General features: G+C 38.1%; 2 protein-coding genes across 6 annotated transcripts in view; one reads left to right on the top strand and one right to left on the bottom strand.

Moving 5' to 3' along the window:
- Positions 1-10,876, top strand: part of HIBCH (3-hydroxyisobutyryl-CoA hydrolase) — a 100,080-nt gene extending 89,204 nt beyond the window's left edge. For both annotated transcript variants that reach the window (XM_039234729.1, XM_039234728.1), the window contains 3 exons: positions 2,610-2,729; positions 7,395-7,428; positions 10,281-10,876. In XM_039234729.1, the coding sequence (XP_039090660.1) occupies positions 2,610-2,729; positions 7,395-7,428; positions 10,281-10,396 (270 nt within the window). In that variant the 3' untranslated portion in view covers positions 10,397-10,876. The remainder of the gene's footprint in view (positions 1-2,609; positions 2,730-7,394; positions 7,429-10,280) is intronic.
- Positions 10,877-11,771: 895 nt separating this feature from the next.
- Positions 11,772-17,452, bottom strand: part of CUNH2orf88 (chromosome unknown C2orf88 homolog) — a 57,626-nt gene continuing 51,945 nt past the window's right edge. For all 4 annotated transcript variants that reach the window (XM_039234724.1, XM_039234723.1, XM_039234726.1 and 1 more), the window contains one exon: positions 11,772-15,576. In XM_039234724.1, coding sequence (XP_039090655.1) covers positions 15,122-15,409 — 288 coding nt within the window. In that variant the 5' untranslated portion in view covers positions 15,410-15,576 and the 3' untranslated portion in view covers positions 11,772-15,121. The remainder of the gene's footprint in view (positions 15,577-17,452) is intronic.

The raw sequence follows: 17,452 nt of genomic DNA, 5'->3' as shown, positions 1-17,452 counted from the left end.
GTGTTTGTTGGCCATGATAGGTCTTTGGGAATATGTCTGTTCATGTCTTCTCCCTCTTTTTAATTAGATTGTTTTTGTGTTAAGTTGTATAAGATCTTTATATATTTTGGATATTAATCCCTTATTGAACATAACATTTGCAGGTATCTTTCCCCATTTAGTAGGTTCACCTGGTCATTTTGCTGATGGTTTCCTTCACTGCACAAAAGCTGTGTGTGTGTGTGTGTGTGTGTGTGTGTGTGTGTGTGTGTGTACTCCCAATAGTTTATTTTTTCTTTTGTTTCCCTTGCCTTAGACACACACACACACACACACACACACACACACACACACATTTTTTTTTTTTTTTTAGAAAATATTTCTACTGTCAGTGTCAATTAACTGCCTGTGTTTTCTTCTCAGAGTTTTATGGCTTCAGGTTTCACATTTAGGTCTTTATCCATTTTGAGCTTATTTTTGGTATGCTGTAAGAAAGTGGTCTAGTTTCTTTCTCTTGCATGTAGCTGTCCAGTTTTCCCAACACCATTTATTAAAGAGCCTATCTTTTCCCCATTGTATATTCTTGCCTCCTTTCTTGTAGATTAGTTGACCATATAAGTGTGGGTTTATTTCTGGGGTGTCTGTTCTGTTTCATTGGTCTATGTGTTTTTGTGCCAATGCCATTCTGCTTGGATTACTATAGCTTTGTCGTGGATCTTGAAATCTGGGATTGTAATACCTCTAGCCTTGTTTTTCTTTCTCAAGGTTGCTTTGGCTATTTCAGGTCTTTTGTGAGTCCATATGAATTTTAGTAGTATTCTAGTATGGAAAATGCTGTTGGTATTTTCATAGAGATTGCATTAAATATGTAGATTACTTTTGGTAATATAGCCATTTTAACAATATTTGGTTCTTCTAATCCATGAGCTTGGAATATCTTTCCATTTGGGTCATCTGCAGTTTCTTTCATCAATGTTTTATAGTTTTCAGAGTACAGGTTTTTTACCTCCTTGGTTAAGTTTATTCCTAGGTATCTTATTATTTTTGGTGCAATTATAAATGGGATTGTTTTCTTATTATGTGGCCTTTTTAACGAAATTAATTGGTAGCCAAATGAGGAAGTATAGCAAAGATAGAGTTTGTGTTTTGAGGATTCTAGATTGCATATAAAGTGCCAAACCAAGAAAGAGGACACAGACAATTAGACATCATGGTAGTTCTGAGGTACATAATTGTGGGCTTATATAATACAGCCCTGTTGGAAAGGCAGTTGTAACTTCATTGACTTTGCAGACTGGAAGAGATAGAAATTGGCTATGTCACTCCTTTAAGAACATCTTTCAGCATTGTGAATGATGTTCTTCCAGATGTTCACCTGTGATAATGTGGGCATGGCTCTGGCTAGAGAAAACCAGTGGTTTCATCAGCAGAATGGATCCCTTCCTTGTCTTCTTGCCTGTGGGAGGGAGGGGACTCCTAGCACAGTAGACAGACTGCTGTATGGGTGCCATCAACCTCATGGCCAGCAACCAGAAAGGCGCAAATGTGAGTGGTATTGCTACTGGGCATTAAATGAGATCATGTGTGTACAACACTGAGGGCAAAAGGGTGCGTTCCTGTGAAGATGAATCGGATGCATAAAAGCCTTAGTTGCTTTTTCTCCCTCTCTTTCCTCTTTTCTTCAGCATTGTGACTACAGGTAGGACACTGATCTTCACTGACCTTTTTCTGTAGAGTAGCCATCTAGGTTTTAGCAGCTGTTAGGTATTATATACTGCCCTTTCCATTCACTCTGTTCTCTGAATCTGTGCAAGACTTGGGATTGCTACAAGGAACCTGGAATCTTGATGTGGGGAATTTTTTGAATTAAAAAGTGAAATTTATACCTTTGAAATAACTACTCAACAACATGCCTGAAAACTGCACATTGCAATCATAAAGAAAAGGGCAAGTATCATATTTACACGGCATGTGATGGGACCTCTTGTAGCAGCTGTTGGTCACAGTCATGTGCATATGTCACAACGCGAATAATAGCATCTTTAAATGCAAAAAGAAGTAGCCAACCAGCTGGGCCTGTAATTCTTGTTTTATTAAACATTTAAATACTGTAGAAGACCATCTCATGGCATCTTGAATTGTTTTCTCTCCTTGCTTTTGAGGTAAGTGGATTTATTTATAGATAAAGATTATAGTTCAGCTAAAACACGTCTCTTTATTCACAAAAAGGGAAGGAAAGACTACTGTATTATGATTCCAGCTTCTTTATAAAGTTAAAATGTCCTCTGATATATATATTTGTTTGTCATATATGTATTAATTTTACTTAATCACTGTTTGCTTACCTAGTTGGGATCATAATTTACTTCAGGCAGCTACAAAATATAGGTATGTTTTATTAAGTAATAGGTACAGAATTTATTCCACTAGTGGAATGATCTTGTTATAATAGATTAGAAAACTGTTGGTGCTTTGGCAAGATTAGGCTAAAGCATAATCTTACTTTTATGAAACTGTCATCTGAAAGTACTCTTTAAGGAGCAAATTTTAATAAGATTTATGTCAAAACATTTATTATAGTAAAGGAACTATTGAGCTAAAACTAGCAAAAACATTTTTTTCTCTCATAGGTAATTAATAAAATGTCTCCAACATCCCTAAAGATAACACTAAGACAACTCATTGAAGGGTCTTCAAAGACCTTGCAAGAAGTATTAATTATGGAGTATCGGCTGAGTCAGGCTTGTATGGTAAGAATTTTTGAAATATATAGTTATTTTCTATTTATGAAAATAATAGATGTTCATTGTAGAGCATGTAAAATCTAGAAAGCTATAAACAAGAAACTTAAAACTGCCAGTAAATCTATTCTGTGGAAACGCAACAGGCCAGTTAGCTTAAGGTGTGTGGAACTATTCTCCCAAATTATTTTTAAGCCTTTATGAAATAGTAATTACATTTGCATGTACTATATATAAGAAAGCCTCTAATCTCAGGTGGAATTCAAAATAGAAATTAACCATTTTTCAGGCATAGTTTCTGACCATGTAGAGAAGCATAAACTCTCTACAGCTGAATTCCCTCATTGGTAAAACAAGGAGTATGTGTGTGTGTGTAAAAGATACATATATATATATATATATATATATATATATATATGAAATGTACAAATGGAAGTTACTAGTCTGTTACATGTTTTAGTTAATAGATTAGCACCAAAAGTTCCATTGTAAATACACATAGAATAGAAAATAATCACATAGAATATTAATTTTATGACATATTTTGGAGTCGTAGAGATTTCTTCTAGGTGGTAAACTCTTTGAAAGCAGAATCATTGCTTTTGTGTTGTGGGTATAGGGCCTTTAGGTTAATAAATTTATGGCTTCAAGAAAATATTCTGTTTAATAACCAGGAAGCAGATATCCCTAATGGACTTTCATGTCTTGCAATAGTTAAGAGGAGAACATGGGTGGCTCGGTCAGTTAAGTGTCATGAGTCTCGTCCAAGTCATGACCGGTTTTAGCTCAGGTCATGATCTCATGGTTCATGGGATTGAGCCCTGTGTTAGGCTCTGCGCTGGCAGCACAGGGCCTGCTTGGGATTGTCGCCCTCCTCTCACTCTGTCCCTCCCCTGCTCTTGCACTCTCTCTCAAAATAAATAAACATTAACAAAAGGAGAAATAGTTAAGGTATTCAAAGCAGTTCATCTAATTATAAATAAAATTCCGTTAGTCACTTTAATCTTAAAGTCCCTCCTAGTAGATGAAAGTGGCAGCTGAAGTCTGTTGTTGTTAAAAAAAAAAAAAAAAGATACTATGCCAAGCACCTCACATATATCCTGTCCATTAAATTTTACACTGTTTTTTAGAATGGTAGGTATTATTCTTGTCTCCATTTTACAGATGAGGAAAAGTAACCTGTCTAAGGTGGTATAGCTATTAAGTGACAGACACATGGTGTGTGAAACCAGGTGGGGGCCTTTAGGCTAATAAATTCACTCTGGGCCCTGTACCCACCACTACCCCCCAGTACACCTCACACAGTCGATGCTTCTCACTATACACTTACTGCACTGCCTGGATTGATTGATTGATACCTTCCTTCCTTCAGCGAATACATTAGATGTGTTGCCAGGTACTGTGCTAAGTGTTATGTTGTAGAAAGAGTGACCCAATCCTTCGTCTCATGAGATTTATAGTCTACTGAGCCTATGAAGAACAAGTAAACAAAATAAGTAAAATAGTTACAAATTATGGCAAGTGCTCCAAAGGAAACATATAGATTGATGACAGAATGATGCAGGGACAGGAGCTGGTGGGAGAGACGAAGGGAAATAAGTAGTCAGAGAAGATGTCTTTGAAATGCCTGCTCATCTGTGACCCGAAGGGTGAGAAAGGAGTATAGTTGAGAAGTCTCTTCAGTTTCAGCAGTGGATGATCTGGTTCTCTTTGCTTTAAGAAAGTAATTATTACTGCTGAATGGAGATGAGGTTAGAAGGGTTCAAGAGTGGATGCAGAGACCAGATTTGAGTTTTTACAGTAATCCAGCTTTCAAGTTGTAGTGGCTTAGACGGAGGTGGCGGCAATGGAGGGAAGTGAATGATTTTGAGACTGATGTAGGAGAGAATTGATAGGCCTTAATGATGGATGTGAGGGAAGGAAAGAATGCATTTAGGAATTGGAGCTTGGAGCTGTGGGTTAGAGATTTAAGTCTGAAACTTTGGAGATTTACTTACTAAATAAGAATGCTTACCAGGTGTTAGAGGCACCAAGAATGCATAGGTCCACAAAACAGACAAAATTCCTGTTCTCATGGATCTTGCTTTATAGTGGGGGATATAGATTGTAAACAGATGAAATTATAAAATATATAGTATATGATTATAAGTACTAAAGAGGAGAAGTAAAGTAGGAAGAAAGTATGGCATAAGGAATGGGGGACCGTTTGAACTTACAGATAGGATGACCAGTGAAGACCTGAGAAGATGTTCTCTGAGTGCAAACCTGAAGGAAGAGAAGGGTTGAGCAGTGTAAGTATCTGGGAAGATCATCCAGGCAGAGGCAGTACAAAGCTGAGGCAGGAGTGTGCCTGCCTGTTCTAGGAGCTGCAGGAAGCTTTGATGCATGGCGTGGGCAGATGAGGAGTGTCAGTGAGGGAGATGAAGTGAGAGTTTACAGGGTAGAGAAGGGCTGGGCAGAGCATATATAGCTTCCTCCAAGGTCTTTTATAAAACTTTGGCTTTTGTTCTGAGTAAAATGGGAAGGTACTGGATGTTTTTGAGCAGAAGAGTGACATGATCTTATATTTTAATACAAGTGATAACTCAGGTGCTCATGGGTATAGAATGGATAAGGTCATATAGAATGAAAATGAGAGAGCCCAGATCTGAGCCCCAAGATACCCAGCATTTTGAATAGGGTAGAGGAGAAAGAGCAGTGGAAGAGAAAAAGGATGGAGGTGGGAGAATCAGGAGAGTCATGAAAGCCAGAGATGAATGTGTCAAGGAGAAGGAAGCACTGCCAAAGTGTCCAGTAGGGGAGTCACACTCAACATATGGTGCCACAGAAGTTACAGGTGATTTTGGCAAGCCATTTCAGAGTGTGGGGGCAGAAGTTATAGTGTGGTGACTCAGAGAGGAAGTGAGTAGATGGGATGTGGAGAAGTGGAGGCTCTATGTACACAACTCCTTTCTAGAAATAGGATAGAAGCTGGGACTGTAGGTAGAATCAAGTGTTATTTTAGAAGGTAGAAGATACTAGAACATATTTATAAATGATTGGGAATGATCCAATAGAGAAAAAAGATGATGTTGATGATCCAATAACATGTACTGGATACTTACTGTGTGTCAGACACCGTGCTGGGATGTGGAGTAAGATAATCCTGTGATGGATGTATTGGTATTGCCAGTTTATGTAAGGAAGCTTGGCATTAGTGAAGTTAGTAGCTACAAGTCACATAGCCACTATGCAGTGGAGCCATGGGGTGAGCCCCGACATTTGAATTGCAGTCAGTCACTGAGTTATGCTGCCTACACTGATATTCTAGGAGAAGATTTGCTAAGGTTAGAGGTTGAGAAGGTAAAAGGCAGTTAAAATTATCATCTTGGGAAGTGGGGAAGAGAATAACTCCCCGTTGGGCAGTTTTCCATGCCTGTTTGAGATTTGTGGTCATGAATTTAATTTTTTTTAATTAAAACTTTGTTTTAAATATAATTTATTGTCAAATTGGCTAACATACATTGTGTAAAGTGTGCTCTTGGTTTCTCAGGTAGATTCCCGTGGTTCATCACTTACATACAACACCCTGTGCTCATCCCAACAAGTGCCCTCCTCAGTGCCCATCACACATTCCCCTCACCTCCAACAACCCTGTTTGTTCTCTGTATTCAAGAATCCCTTGTGGTTTGCCTCCCTCTCTCTCTGTTTGTAACTTTTTTCCCCTTCCCTCCCCCTACCCCATGGTCTTGTTAACTTTCCAAGATCCACATAAGAGTAAAAACATATGATATCTTTCTTTCCCTGACACTCAACATAATACCTTCCAGTTCCATCCACGTTGCTGCAAGTGGCATGATTTCCTTCTTTCTCATTGCCAAGTAGTATTCCATTGCATATGTAAACCACATCTTCTTTATCCGTTCATCAGTTGATGGACATTTAGGCTCTTTCCATGATTTGGCTGTTGTTGAAAGTGCTGCTGTGAACATTAGGGTCCATGTGCCCCTAGGCATCAGCACTCCTGTATCCCTTGGGTAAAATCGTAGCAGTGCTATTGCTGGGTCATAGGGGAGTTCTACTGTTAATTTTTTGAGGAACCTCCACACTGTTTTCCAAGTGGCTGTACCAGTTTGCATTCCCACCAACAGCGCAAGAGGGTTCCCGTTTCTCCACACCCTCGTTCAGCATCTGTTGTTTCCTGAGTTGTTAATTTTCGCCACTCTGTGTGGTCATGAATCTTAAATGAAACCAATCACAGTTGTATGATTTTTCTACAGCAAGATTTAGCTGCTCGAAAGAAGGCAGAGGTATATGGTAGGGCAGATGGGTTTTTGCCAGGAAAGAATACAGGGGAGAAAAAGGATTAAGGCAGATGAGGGCATTTTCTAGGCAAGATGACCCCGTTAATGGACTGGGGAAACTGGGCTGGATGAGGAGCCAAGTGAGTGGTGGAAAAGTTGTAGAATCAGTGGTGTTCGGTGGAGTCAGGGATTTGCAAGTGAAGGTACTTGGGTCGATAAGAATTGGAGACGGTGATCAGAGAGTGGGTCATAAAGTCAGTCCCAGTCTCTGAATGTGTATTTCAGGCTATGGCCGTGAGGGTAGGAGGCTGCAGTGGGGTGGAGGGGAGAGGTCATCACTGCAAATAAGGATGGCTGGAAATTCACCATTTAATCTCGATTTTTCTTTCAGGGAGGCCATGACTTTCATGAAGGTGTTATGGCAGGTAAGTGATGGATATTCTTCCCAGCTATTATGGAAATAGGATTTGTGAGCAAAGATGATAGTTGTTTTATTAGTGAAAATTATACTTTCATAAAGATTGCAAAGTTGTTGCTATTTTAATATTACCAACTGACATATAAGGGAAAATCAGTCTTTAAAACCAGTATTGTTTGAAAACTTCACATAACCTTGTGTCACTGCTCCCTAATTTCTATGTGAGAGGTAACCCTGCTTTCTACAGTCATTCAGACCGCCTCTGCTAAGTGCAGTTGCGTTTGAAAAGTTTTTCTGTTGCTGAAAGGTTTGAAAGGTGCATTTATTTCCTTGCAAGAAGCCCTGAAGTCCCGTACTGCTCTTCTCTCTCGTACCGGCCTGGCAAAATCCCAGCAGCAATGAACTCTCCCATTACCTCTTTGCCTATAACTGAGAAGTTCAAATTGACATTGAGAGAAAAAACTATATACAATAATTGGTAACATGTGCTAGTGTTCTTATGAATATCTGATTTATCTTTATCATCTCCAAAGTCAGCATATTTAGAAAAAGCAAGTGAAATGGGCTTTTTTGTTCTTAGCAAATTTGCAACAATTTTTTATGTATAAGCCCATATCCCCCATAAATAATAGCTGTGTATGTTGTATAAAATGAGTTCTTAACTTTTGCATGTGTTTTGCACATATAATTTTTTAATGTTTTTATTGATCGCTTTAATATAGTTCAGAGTCTGTATTTACTTTAAATAAAAGATTATGTTCTCTGAGCTGTAAGCTTTGATAAACACTGGTCACCATTGTAGAATTATCTTAATTTATGGCATGATAAAATATCATCAGAAATAAGTAGGGGTTTAAATCCTTTTAGAAGACACAGGGAATTGAGTCAGAGGAGAGGGGTATATGTTTTATAGAAACCAGGTAAAATGGGTACTTTTCCCACTAATTCCCTACAAATTCTTGCTGCATGTGGATCAGAGCCTACATCTCTGTTAGTAGAAGGACATGTGTGCTATTTGGGTTTTACTGTTAAAGTATTCATTATATGTTACAGCAGCCCTTCTTAAGCTTAAAAAATGAAGGTACTGCTTTCATATTTATTGTCCATTATTTTAAGGAAACAGTTAAAACCAAGCAGCATCAAAGTTTTGATTCATAAGTCAGGAGCTTATCAAGCTGCTTTCTAATGAAGAGAAAGCATACTGCCTCATCTTTAGCATAAACTCCTTATTTTGAAAGCAGTATCTATTCTGGGTAAAACTGTTTGGTGTTCTTGCATAATAACCAAATGTTTGCTACAGTTTGCTAATTATAAAATATGTTAGCAAATTAGATAAAATAAACTAGCAAATTAAGGGACTGGTTGTTAAAAATTCTTACTCTTAACATCTAGAATAAACTTCTTCCTGGTTATAGAAGAAAATAAAAATAGGTTATTTCAGCGAGCTAAAGAGTTACCAAATGGAATTTGAGTGGGTGCCTCATGAGACTTGAAAAACCCTGAGCTGTCTACATGGCAAGGACTTGTTATATCTGTGCTAAGTAAAAAACTTATGTCAGTTTGAAATAAAAGAACAGCCAGATTTGATTAATATTCTCTCTATTTTTGCCCTTCAGACTGTCAAGGAGGTAGATAGCATGATAGCATTGGCCAGAGGGCTTAAAAAGGAAGAGATTCTTGAAGAAATAATGTTCCAGGATTGTTTTTCTTTATGCTGTCTGGGGAATGGAAAACTGTCAAAGTGGCAGGGATCATAACATCAGTGTTCAGTGTTACCACCGATCTGATACTAGCTAGAATCCTGTAGCTAGGCAGCCCAGACTTAAAAAGCTCTAGTATCCACATTTAATAATGCACAAAGCCCCTTTCCCTCTTCCTCCTGCTTCTTGGTTCCCAGATTGCTTCTTTAATTATTTAGCCTTTTAATACTAAATTTGTTTTTTTTTAGGTTCAGAGTTTTTATGTTTAAATATTTTTATCAATCACAAGAATTATGCACATTTTAAATATGGTTGCAATTCCCTACCATTAACCATACCTAGTCTCCTTCTCAAAAAAATTTTTTGAGATAATTGTACATTAACACACAGTGTTAAGATAATATAGAGAGATCCTATGTGCCCTCCAAGTTTTCCCAAACAGTAACATTTGTGTAACTGTAGTATACAATCACAACCAGGAAGCAGACACTCCTACCTTTTTAAAGGAGAGGTTTGCCAATTGCTTTGTACTTAGGATCCTGTGGGGATGCTATGTGGCTACAATGAATGATGACTACTCCAAAATAAGAGAAGTCGAGTTTCTTATGATAACCTGCAGAGAAGTCTGGTATTTTAATGCAGAGCTGTGTGAACCAGAGGATTCAGCAAAACAGCAGTATCCACATTTAATTATGCATAAAGTCATCCCCTTCTCTACTTTAAGTAATTTTCCTTTCAACTCAATGTGGAGGAGGTTAGAAGGCAGATTTGGGCCCTCCACCCTCCCCTGCCTTCCCTTTAAACTACACCAACCCTGGTTTTAGCTGTTTTATAACAGGAAGATTTCATTTACGATTTTGTTTGAAGAAGGGAAAAGAGTTCTAAGCCTTAAGCCACATTAGTTCATAGGCTGTATTCAAGCTACGGGCATCAGACTTAGCAGGTTGGGAAATAACCACAGGGATCATCATCCAGCCAAATTCTGCTGAGGCTTAATTTGAAAGAAAAATGGAACCAATAACAAAAATTTAAACCCTGCAGGAAAAAATGTGCTATAGAAAATATGCCTCGTGTTAGGTAGTTTCTGTCAGTTCTGTAATTAGAATCTGGTAATGCCTGAAAGAAATGTACTAACATTTCTTATGTCTTCACTTGACAGTTTTAATAGATAAAGACCAGAGCCCAAAATGGAAACCGGCTAATCTAAAAGAAGTTACTGATGAAGATGTGAATAATTACTTTAAATCTCTGGGAAGTAACGATTTGAAATTATAAGGTGACTAGATTTTTAAGGAATTATTTTGGAGCAGATGTTGGCAAACTGTGTGGCACATGGGCCAAATCTGGCCTGCTGCCTGTTACTTATTTTTCTACCAGCTCCGAATGGCTTCTGCATTTTTAAATGGCTGGAGGAAGAAATCAAAGACTGATATTACATGACATGTAAAAACATGAAATTCTAATACCAGTGTCCACAAATAAAGCATTATTAGAACATAGCTATATACTTCTCTCTTTACATATTATCTGTGGGTGCTCTGAGTAGTTGCAACGGAGATTGTCAGGCTTGCAAAGCCTAAAAGATTTACTATGGGATCCTTTGAAGAAAGTTTGCCAACCCCTGCTTTATAGATGGGAAAATTTGAAATTCTTTAGAGATTATTGAGTTGAAATCTCTAATTGAAATGGGAACCTTGTGTTTTGGCTTTGGGCAGTAGTTTGTACACTGATTAAATAAACCTATGTGTAGATTAAGAAATGGCCCTGAAATTTTTTTGTCTATTGTGTTAATGCTTCACAGAATTTTCTGCATGTATAAATCTATTTTAAAATAATGATGTTACTGTAGAAGTGTTCCTTGTATAATATTAGAAATCTCAAGCAAAGCAAAAAGGTTTTTATGAGGTTGTCTCTCTAGTATTAACTCAGCTTTGGTCTTCCCTAAAATTAACCAGAATCCCTTCCTATGGTGAAAGTGAAAGCTTTATTTCTCGTTGTTTTTTAGGATTTGTTAATCTGACAGGATGAGGAATTAGGAAGTGTGAGAAATTACTTGCCATTGCATAGTTTAAATCAGGAGGGAAAAAAATCGAAAGCCAGGACCTTGTTCAAAATAGAAATACCTTCAGTAATTGGTACTGTTGACAAAATAAGTTTTTCTTAAGGGACACAAGGAACTGCAGGTGTTCTAGACTTGGCATGTTAAAGTCTAGGGAAGAATGACCTTTAAAGGTCAGTTTATCTTTTCTAACTTGTTATAGTTTTTTCTTCATCCAAAACCCCTCAGAAATGAAGAGAATTTCAGGTTTTTAAAAACAAAAGTGGCAGAACTGAGAAACACATCAAAACTTATATCTTGCACTCTTCTTTTAGATGAGGAAATTGCAGTGTAGGAGGAGCTGCTTTAAATTTTCTATTCTTAATATTTAACACGAAGCATTTTCCCACCAAAAAAGTGAGGAACGGGTTTAGACTAAAGATGGCATGATAATGGACATGTTTACATTGATATTCTTAAAGCTCTTAAATTGGACCTGAATAAGCCAAGAAATTATTTGTATTTTTATTCACTTTGTATTCATTAGACATGCAGAAAATGTTCTTTATGTCAAAAAATGACAGTAAACAATGTTGAAAGGCATTTGCTTGCTTTAATACGAACTCATAGTTAATTGCAACTAGACTGTTATTGTACAGTTAGAAAAAATGTTTTCTCAAAAATATTTGGAAAAAATATACAATTTCGTAGCTAAGTCTTACAGGAAGAGAATTAGCTAACAAAACGTGAGTTTTCCAAAGTAAGAGATAAGGGGTACATCTGAGCTTGTGCCCACTTGCCCCAAGGAAGATACATCCTGTTTGGCCACACAGATACAGGGTGAGGGCATTAACTGCTTAATAAGCAAACAACACATTTGTAGGAATTTTGTTTTTAAATTACTGTTCCTTGCATTTACTTTATCATGTGTCTCTAACTTTGATTTCTAAAAGTATATAATATAAAAGCATAGTTCCCTCATCTCATAAAATGCCAATGATATTAAGTAGGATACATGTGTCATGCTATCCTATTCAGCAGTATGTCTGTTTTTAGTACTAATAAGGCAGTTTAACACAAATTATTCCTTTGGAACTAGGATCATTTTTATCCCCTTCAAAGTTGTGCTTTGAGTGCTAATGACCATAGGTAGGTAGCAAAGGACAGATAAGGCAACTGAAAATGGAGCACTCTAGGATCAAAGGCTTGTAACTGAAAGGTAATAGCACACGAGAGACCTTTAACTAGGGAAGGGAGCAGGGAAGCACTTTCGCGGGATTGAGTCTCTGTAGGTGAGGAACTGGCACGCTTCCTCACTTCCTCGGAGAATCTGGGTTTGTTGCCATCTGCAGGTTCTTTGCCGCACTGGCGGCACTCATCTGCCCCTAGCCTGGATGTTCCCAAGGGAAAAGAGTCAGTAGTTGGGCACCTGTCAGGGTGGTAAAGAAGTTCCCTTCCCTCAGTCGAGAACACTGGAGATTTGTTTTGCAGTGTCTTTTGATGGAGCCTGACGTGGGTGCTGTTTCTTGCGCCATGGTTCCCTTATGATTTGGCCACTATTCTTATTTCATCTGTGTTTGTGATAGAAGTGGGAACAAACGTTTCCCTTTCTGTAGCTAATAATTCTTTCAGTCTTGTGTTTTATATGTTCCTTTCTTCTCAAATAGACCTTTTACTATTCATGAAAGTTCAAAGTAAAATAAATCTTGTATTTAAATATGAAGGTATGAGAGGAGGAACCCTACCAAAGATGTTCTTATCTGCCTTGTTGTCAAGGCAAAAGTGTATCTTGATAATTTCACCTGTGGTACACACTTGCTTATCCAGTTCTTTTTCCTGCCTGCCTCCAACTTGGATTATCTACTCACTCACTGATGATGCAAGCCTCGTAGTTCCTTGTCCATGCAAGGTAAGGCTACACTGCAAGATATTTTACTCTGTGAAAATGATTCAGGAGCGAGGGTTTGGTGCTTGGTGACAAAACCATACTGCCGCAGTGTCAGGGCGGCAACAGAGAGACACTTGGCGCTAGATGTGGATCTGACAGGCATGCCTGTTACCCCCTGGGAAATAGGGGACCAGGCACAGGAGGAACCTGAGGTTAAAATACTTAGCTGTACCAAAACTCGCCAGTCTACGTCCCAATGGGTGCTGAAAAATTTAGTGTGGCTATGGCTTTATTTTGTCACTGTAATATTGTATTATATACTTAACTACATCTTTTAAACAGTGAGTGACTTTGCAGCAAAAATGTCCTGATGTGAGACATAAAACGGATGAAAAACGGCAACATCGAGGCTTTTGTCTGAGTGATTAGTATACTCAAAACCCTAAATTTTTCTTTATGACCTGGAAATATATTTTGCACTTTCCAAAAATGTTTTCTTAGTTTTAGGCCTTCATATCCTTGTGTAAATGAGGATGGTGGGTTTTTTCTACCTTCTTTCTAGATTGTACAACAGAAGAGTTCAGATCTAGGTGAAATGAAAGTTGAATGACAGGTGTCTAAAAGCAATGGAAAAATGGTACATCACTCACTTCAGAGAACCTTCTTTGTCCATGCATCCGGGAGAATTCACTCCATTTGTGGGTTTCAAAGTATAACCGTTAAAATTAGAGGTAGCATTTCTGCCTGCTTATAAGGCCACGTACATATTTATCTCAAGTCGTCTTCTGCCGTCCTTTAGATATTGGTGACAATGATCTGTTGAATCTTAAGAATCTAATGCACACAGACTTAAATAATCCCCTTTCCAATTAAACTCAGTATGCAGCAAATCTTGGTGAAAAGACAATTCTAGTGGCTGCATCCCAATTTTTCTATAGGTGTGTCTTCTCAATATCTTCTTCCCCTCCCAAATTTTCTATTGCCATGGATCTCAAACAGTACTTGTTAAAAAAAATAAAAATAAAAGCTGCCCCAAAAAGATAGATTTAAGTCTATGGCTATAAATACCTTAACAGCATTGTTACCACACATACACAAATAAATGAATACTCTTTGGAGGAGTGTTTGATCTTTCGTTTTGTAACACAAGTATGTATACTCATGCATAGACTGGTCCCACTAGTCAATAATAAAATGGGAACGAGTGCCCATATACTGACCCTCTGCATCTTTGAGATAGTAAAACTTAACATGCATGCAGCACTGAGAACAGGTTCTGCTTTCTATCTTGACTAGAGCTTCTGTTATTTTAAAATTTACTGGATTGCTATTTGTAAAAATTCTTATTGTTATATCACTGGGCTGCTTAATTCAATGCCATAAACATTAATGTCATGACTTCTGTAAATTGTATCTTGTTCAGGTGCCTTATGTGTGATGTCTTGAGTCATCCAGTAACAGCTGAGGTTAGTTTGGGCCCTGAGGTTCAAGGTGGTAGTTAGACTTTTCAGCTACAAAAATAAATGTCTCAAGAACAGGTTTCAAGGTGGACTTCCTCTGCATGGGTTGCTTTCTACTCCTTGGTCATTTGTGTTAAGGAACAGGGATCCTTGACACAAATGGTTTTGACAAACAAGACCCACTGTTAATTACTGTGGCTTAAGTGCCATTTCCTTGCCAAAGCATTTTGGGAAAAAGCCTTCTCATATCTTATTTGTGTGTGTGTAAATTAACAAATAGTAATTTTAAAAGAAGTGTCTTTAACCATTTGATTTCTTTGGTGATTCTATTACTGCCTCAGGAAGAAAGTGCTGTGACATAATAGCTGATTACTGTGGTGCAGGACCTATGTTTCGCCCTTTAAATGACTAAAATCCTAGGCCAAGCAGATAGAAATCGGTGTTAACATAAAAAGTGCTTAACATATTTCATTTAAGTACTCTATACTCTTGATATTATCATAGACTTTTTTACATCCAGATGTAGTTATTTGTATTTATTCACACCAGTTTTTGCTATTGTTTCATGTAGCACCAACTTTATCCACAATTCAAGAAGTTATCATCCTACAGAGTCAAGGCCCCTCACTCTCAATATATGGGATGTCATAGTACTTGATGTTATTGCCTGCCCACTGCTGCAGGGCGTCACTCAGGATTTCCTGGGACAGGCGATGTGCAAATTCGAAGACCACAATTTCGGTTCCTGATGGTTTTCTCACTTCTTGCTCGACCTGAACTGAAGAAGGCATTCTAGGTGGAAATCTCTCTCCAGACATAAAGCTTTCTTCACTTGCATGCCGCTTCTCGCTCTCAAATGTGGTAGGAAATGGGAAAGTTTGCTTTGATTTCATGCAGCCCATGTTTTTATGAAGAGCTCTGAGTGAAGGCAAGCAGTAGCAAAGACTACTTCAATAGCATCTTTGGAAAACACTAAGCTTGTCCACGTGATACTGACCAGCACTTTTCCTCTCCAGGCCACCTCAGAAATCAGTGTTTCTTTTTACCAATCTTCACCTGTAGTGTTAATCTGTCAAAAGAAAAGTTTCATTTTGAAGTTTCATTTTGAAGTTACCACATGCAAAGTACTGTGTGATTAGGTAGCATGTAGAAACAGTTCTCTTTACCACTTTTGGTCACTTGGAGGAATTGCGAGGTAAAAACAGCTTTATCTCATCAATAGAAAAGATAACCATTCAGTAAAGCTGGCAATTTACAAACAAGGAAAACCTTTTTTCAAGATCTTGAACATTTTATAAAACTAAAAACACAGTTAAACTTCTGCTAATTTATGTACAGCAGGGTTCAGCAAACTCTAGGTCAAATCCTAGCCGCCTGTTTTTGTAAATTAAGTTTATTAGAACACAGCTGTGTTATTTGTTCTCTACGGCTCCTTTCATGCTACAGGGGCAGAGTTGAGTGGTTTTGACAGAAACTGTGTAGCCTGAAATGCCTAAAATATTTACTATCTGGCTCTTTGCAGAAAATGTTTGCCAATCCCTGGTCTGTACTGTTGAGGGAAACAAGCATATCAAACATTTGCTCCTGCCTTAAGCCTCATGAGCCTACACGTCTTGGACTGTTAGCAGAGCCAGGCCTTGTCCCCCGGCTAAATGTTTACAACTCAAAGGGAGCCTTTAGCCAACACAAGTTAGATGAGGCAAAGCCACCTGTTTTTTCTTCTGAATTAGATACTCCCTATGAAAACTCTGTGAAAAGCTCAGATTAATTTAAAATAAGGTTAAAAGTTTCTGCCCCCTAAATGTCTCACTCTTGTTTGACGTCTGGTCAGTAAGTAGGCTGCAGTGCTCACGATGTGCCTTCTAAGCTTTGCAATTGGGTGTGGTCACTGAATGAACTTATCTTAAGACAGGACTTAATGGTAGCAAAATACAAAGCAACTTCACTGGGGGGAGCCTAAGCATAAGAAAGCACAGGTGAAGTCTCTATAGGATTATGATCCTTGATTATATCTTAGTTTTTGGACCAGAAAGACATAGCTCTAGACAAATTCACAAAATCAAACTCAGTTGACTTATTTTGGAAACTACTGATCTTAAAAAAAAAACAACAACACAAAACTACAACTATCATGCATTTAAATTCATTTTTAAGTAGTTTATAATCAAAGTCCAAAAGAGGTGATCTTTGCCCTACATTGTTTAGATTTCTATAAAGCCTACCCAGTTTGTCATACTACTAGTCCCATTAAGGATATATGGTGGGAAAGGGGAGGAAATCTAGCCCTCTGCTTTTAATTACTTTTAGTTCTGTATGCCTTGCTAGAGATGTATTTCAAAATGGGGAAAAAGGGATATGTATAATGTTTGTCTGATTTACTAGACTGAACTCCCTGAAGACGCGAACGGTCCTGGTTGTACACGGCCAACATGTAATGACTTAACATAGTGTCTACTTTGTACTATACGGGAGGGTTCAGGGAATTCTACATAGTTAACCTGAAAATTATTATTCAATGAATGTCAAATGAAAGGCCATGAGTAGAATCATCACAATATTCTGTTTTCTAGGATCTCTCATTCTGCAAAAGCAGCTTTATCTTATGATAACAAAATAACTAGTGCCAGGGGGCACCTGGGTGGCTCAGTCGGTTAAGCGTCCGACTTTGGCTCAGGTCATAATCTTACGGTTCGTGGGTTCGAGCCCCATGTCAGGCTCTGTGCTGACAGCTAGCTCAGAGCCTGGAGCCTGTTTTGGATTCTGTGTCTCCCTCTCTCTCTGACACTCCCCTGCTCACGCTGCCTCTCTCTCAAAAATAAAAATAAACAACTAGTGCCAGATGTATCCTCACAAAAAACAACTTTAAACCTGGACAAAATAAGTGTATTATTTTCAGGCATTGAACAACCGCACAGGGCTGTGATCCTTGGGAGAAGGAAAACAGA

This window comes from Hyaena hyaena, unplaced genomic scaffold, assembly GCF_003009895.1.
Source record: "Hyaena hyaena isolate Hyena2069 unplaced genomic scaffold, ASM300989v1 scaffold_92, whole genome shotgun sequence".
In the NCBI taxonomy this organism is placed as follows: domain Eukaryota; kingdom Metazoa; phylum Chordata; class Mammalia; order Carnivora; family Hyaenidae; genus Hyaena; species Hyaena hyaena.
The sequence above is the reverse complement of the archived record's forward strand: the minus strand, read 5'-3'. Positions and strand labels throughout refer to the sequence as shown.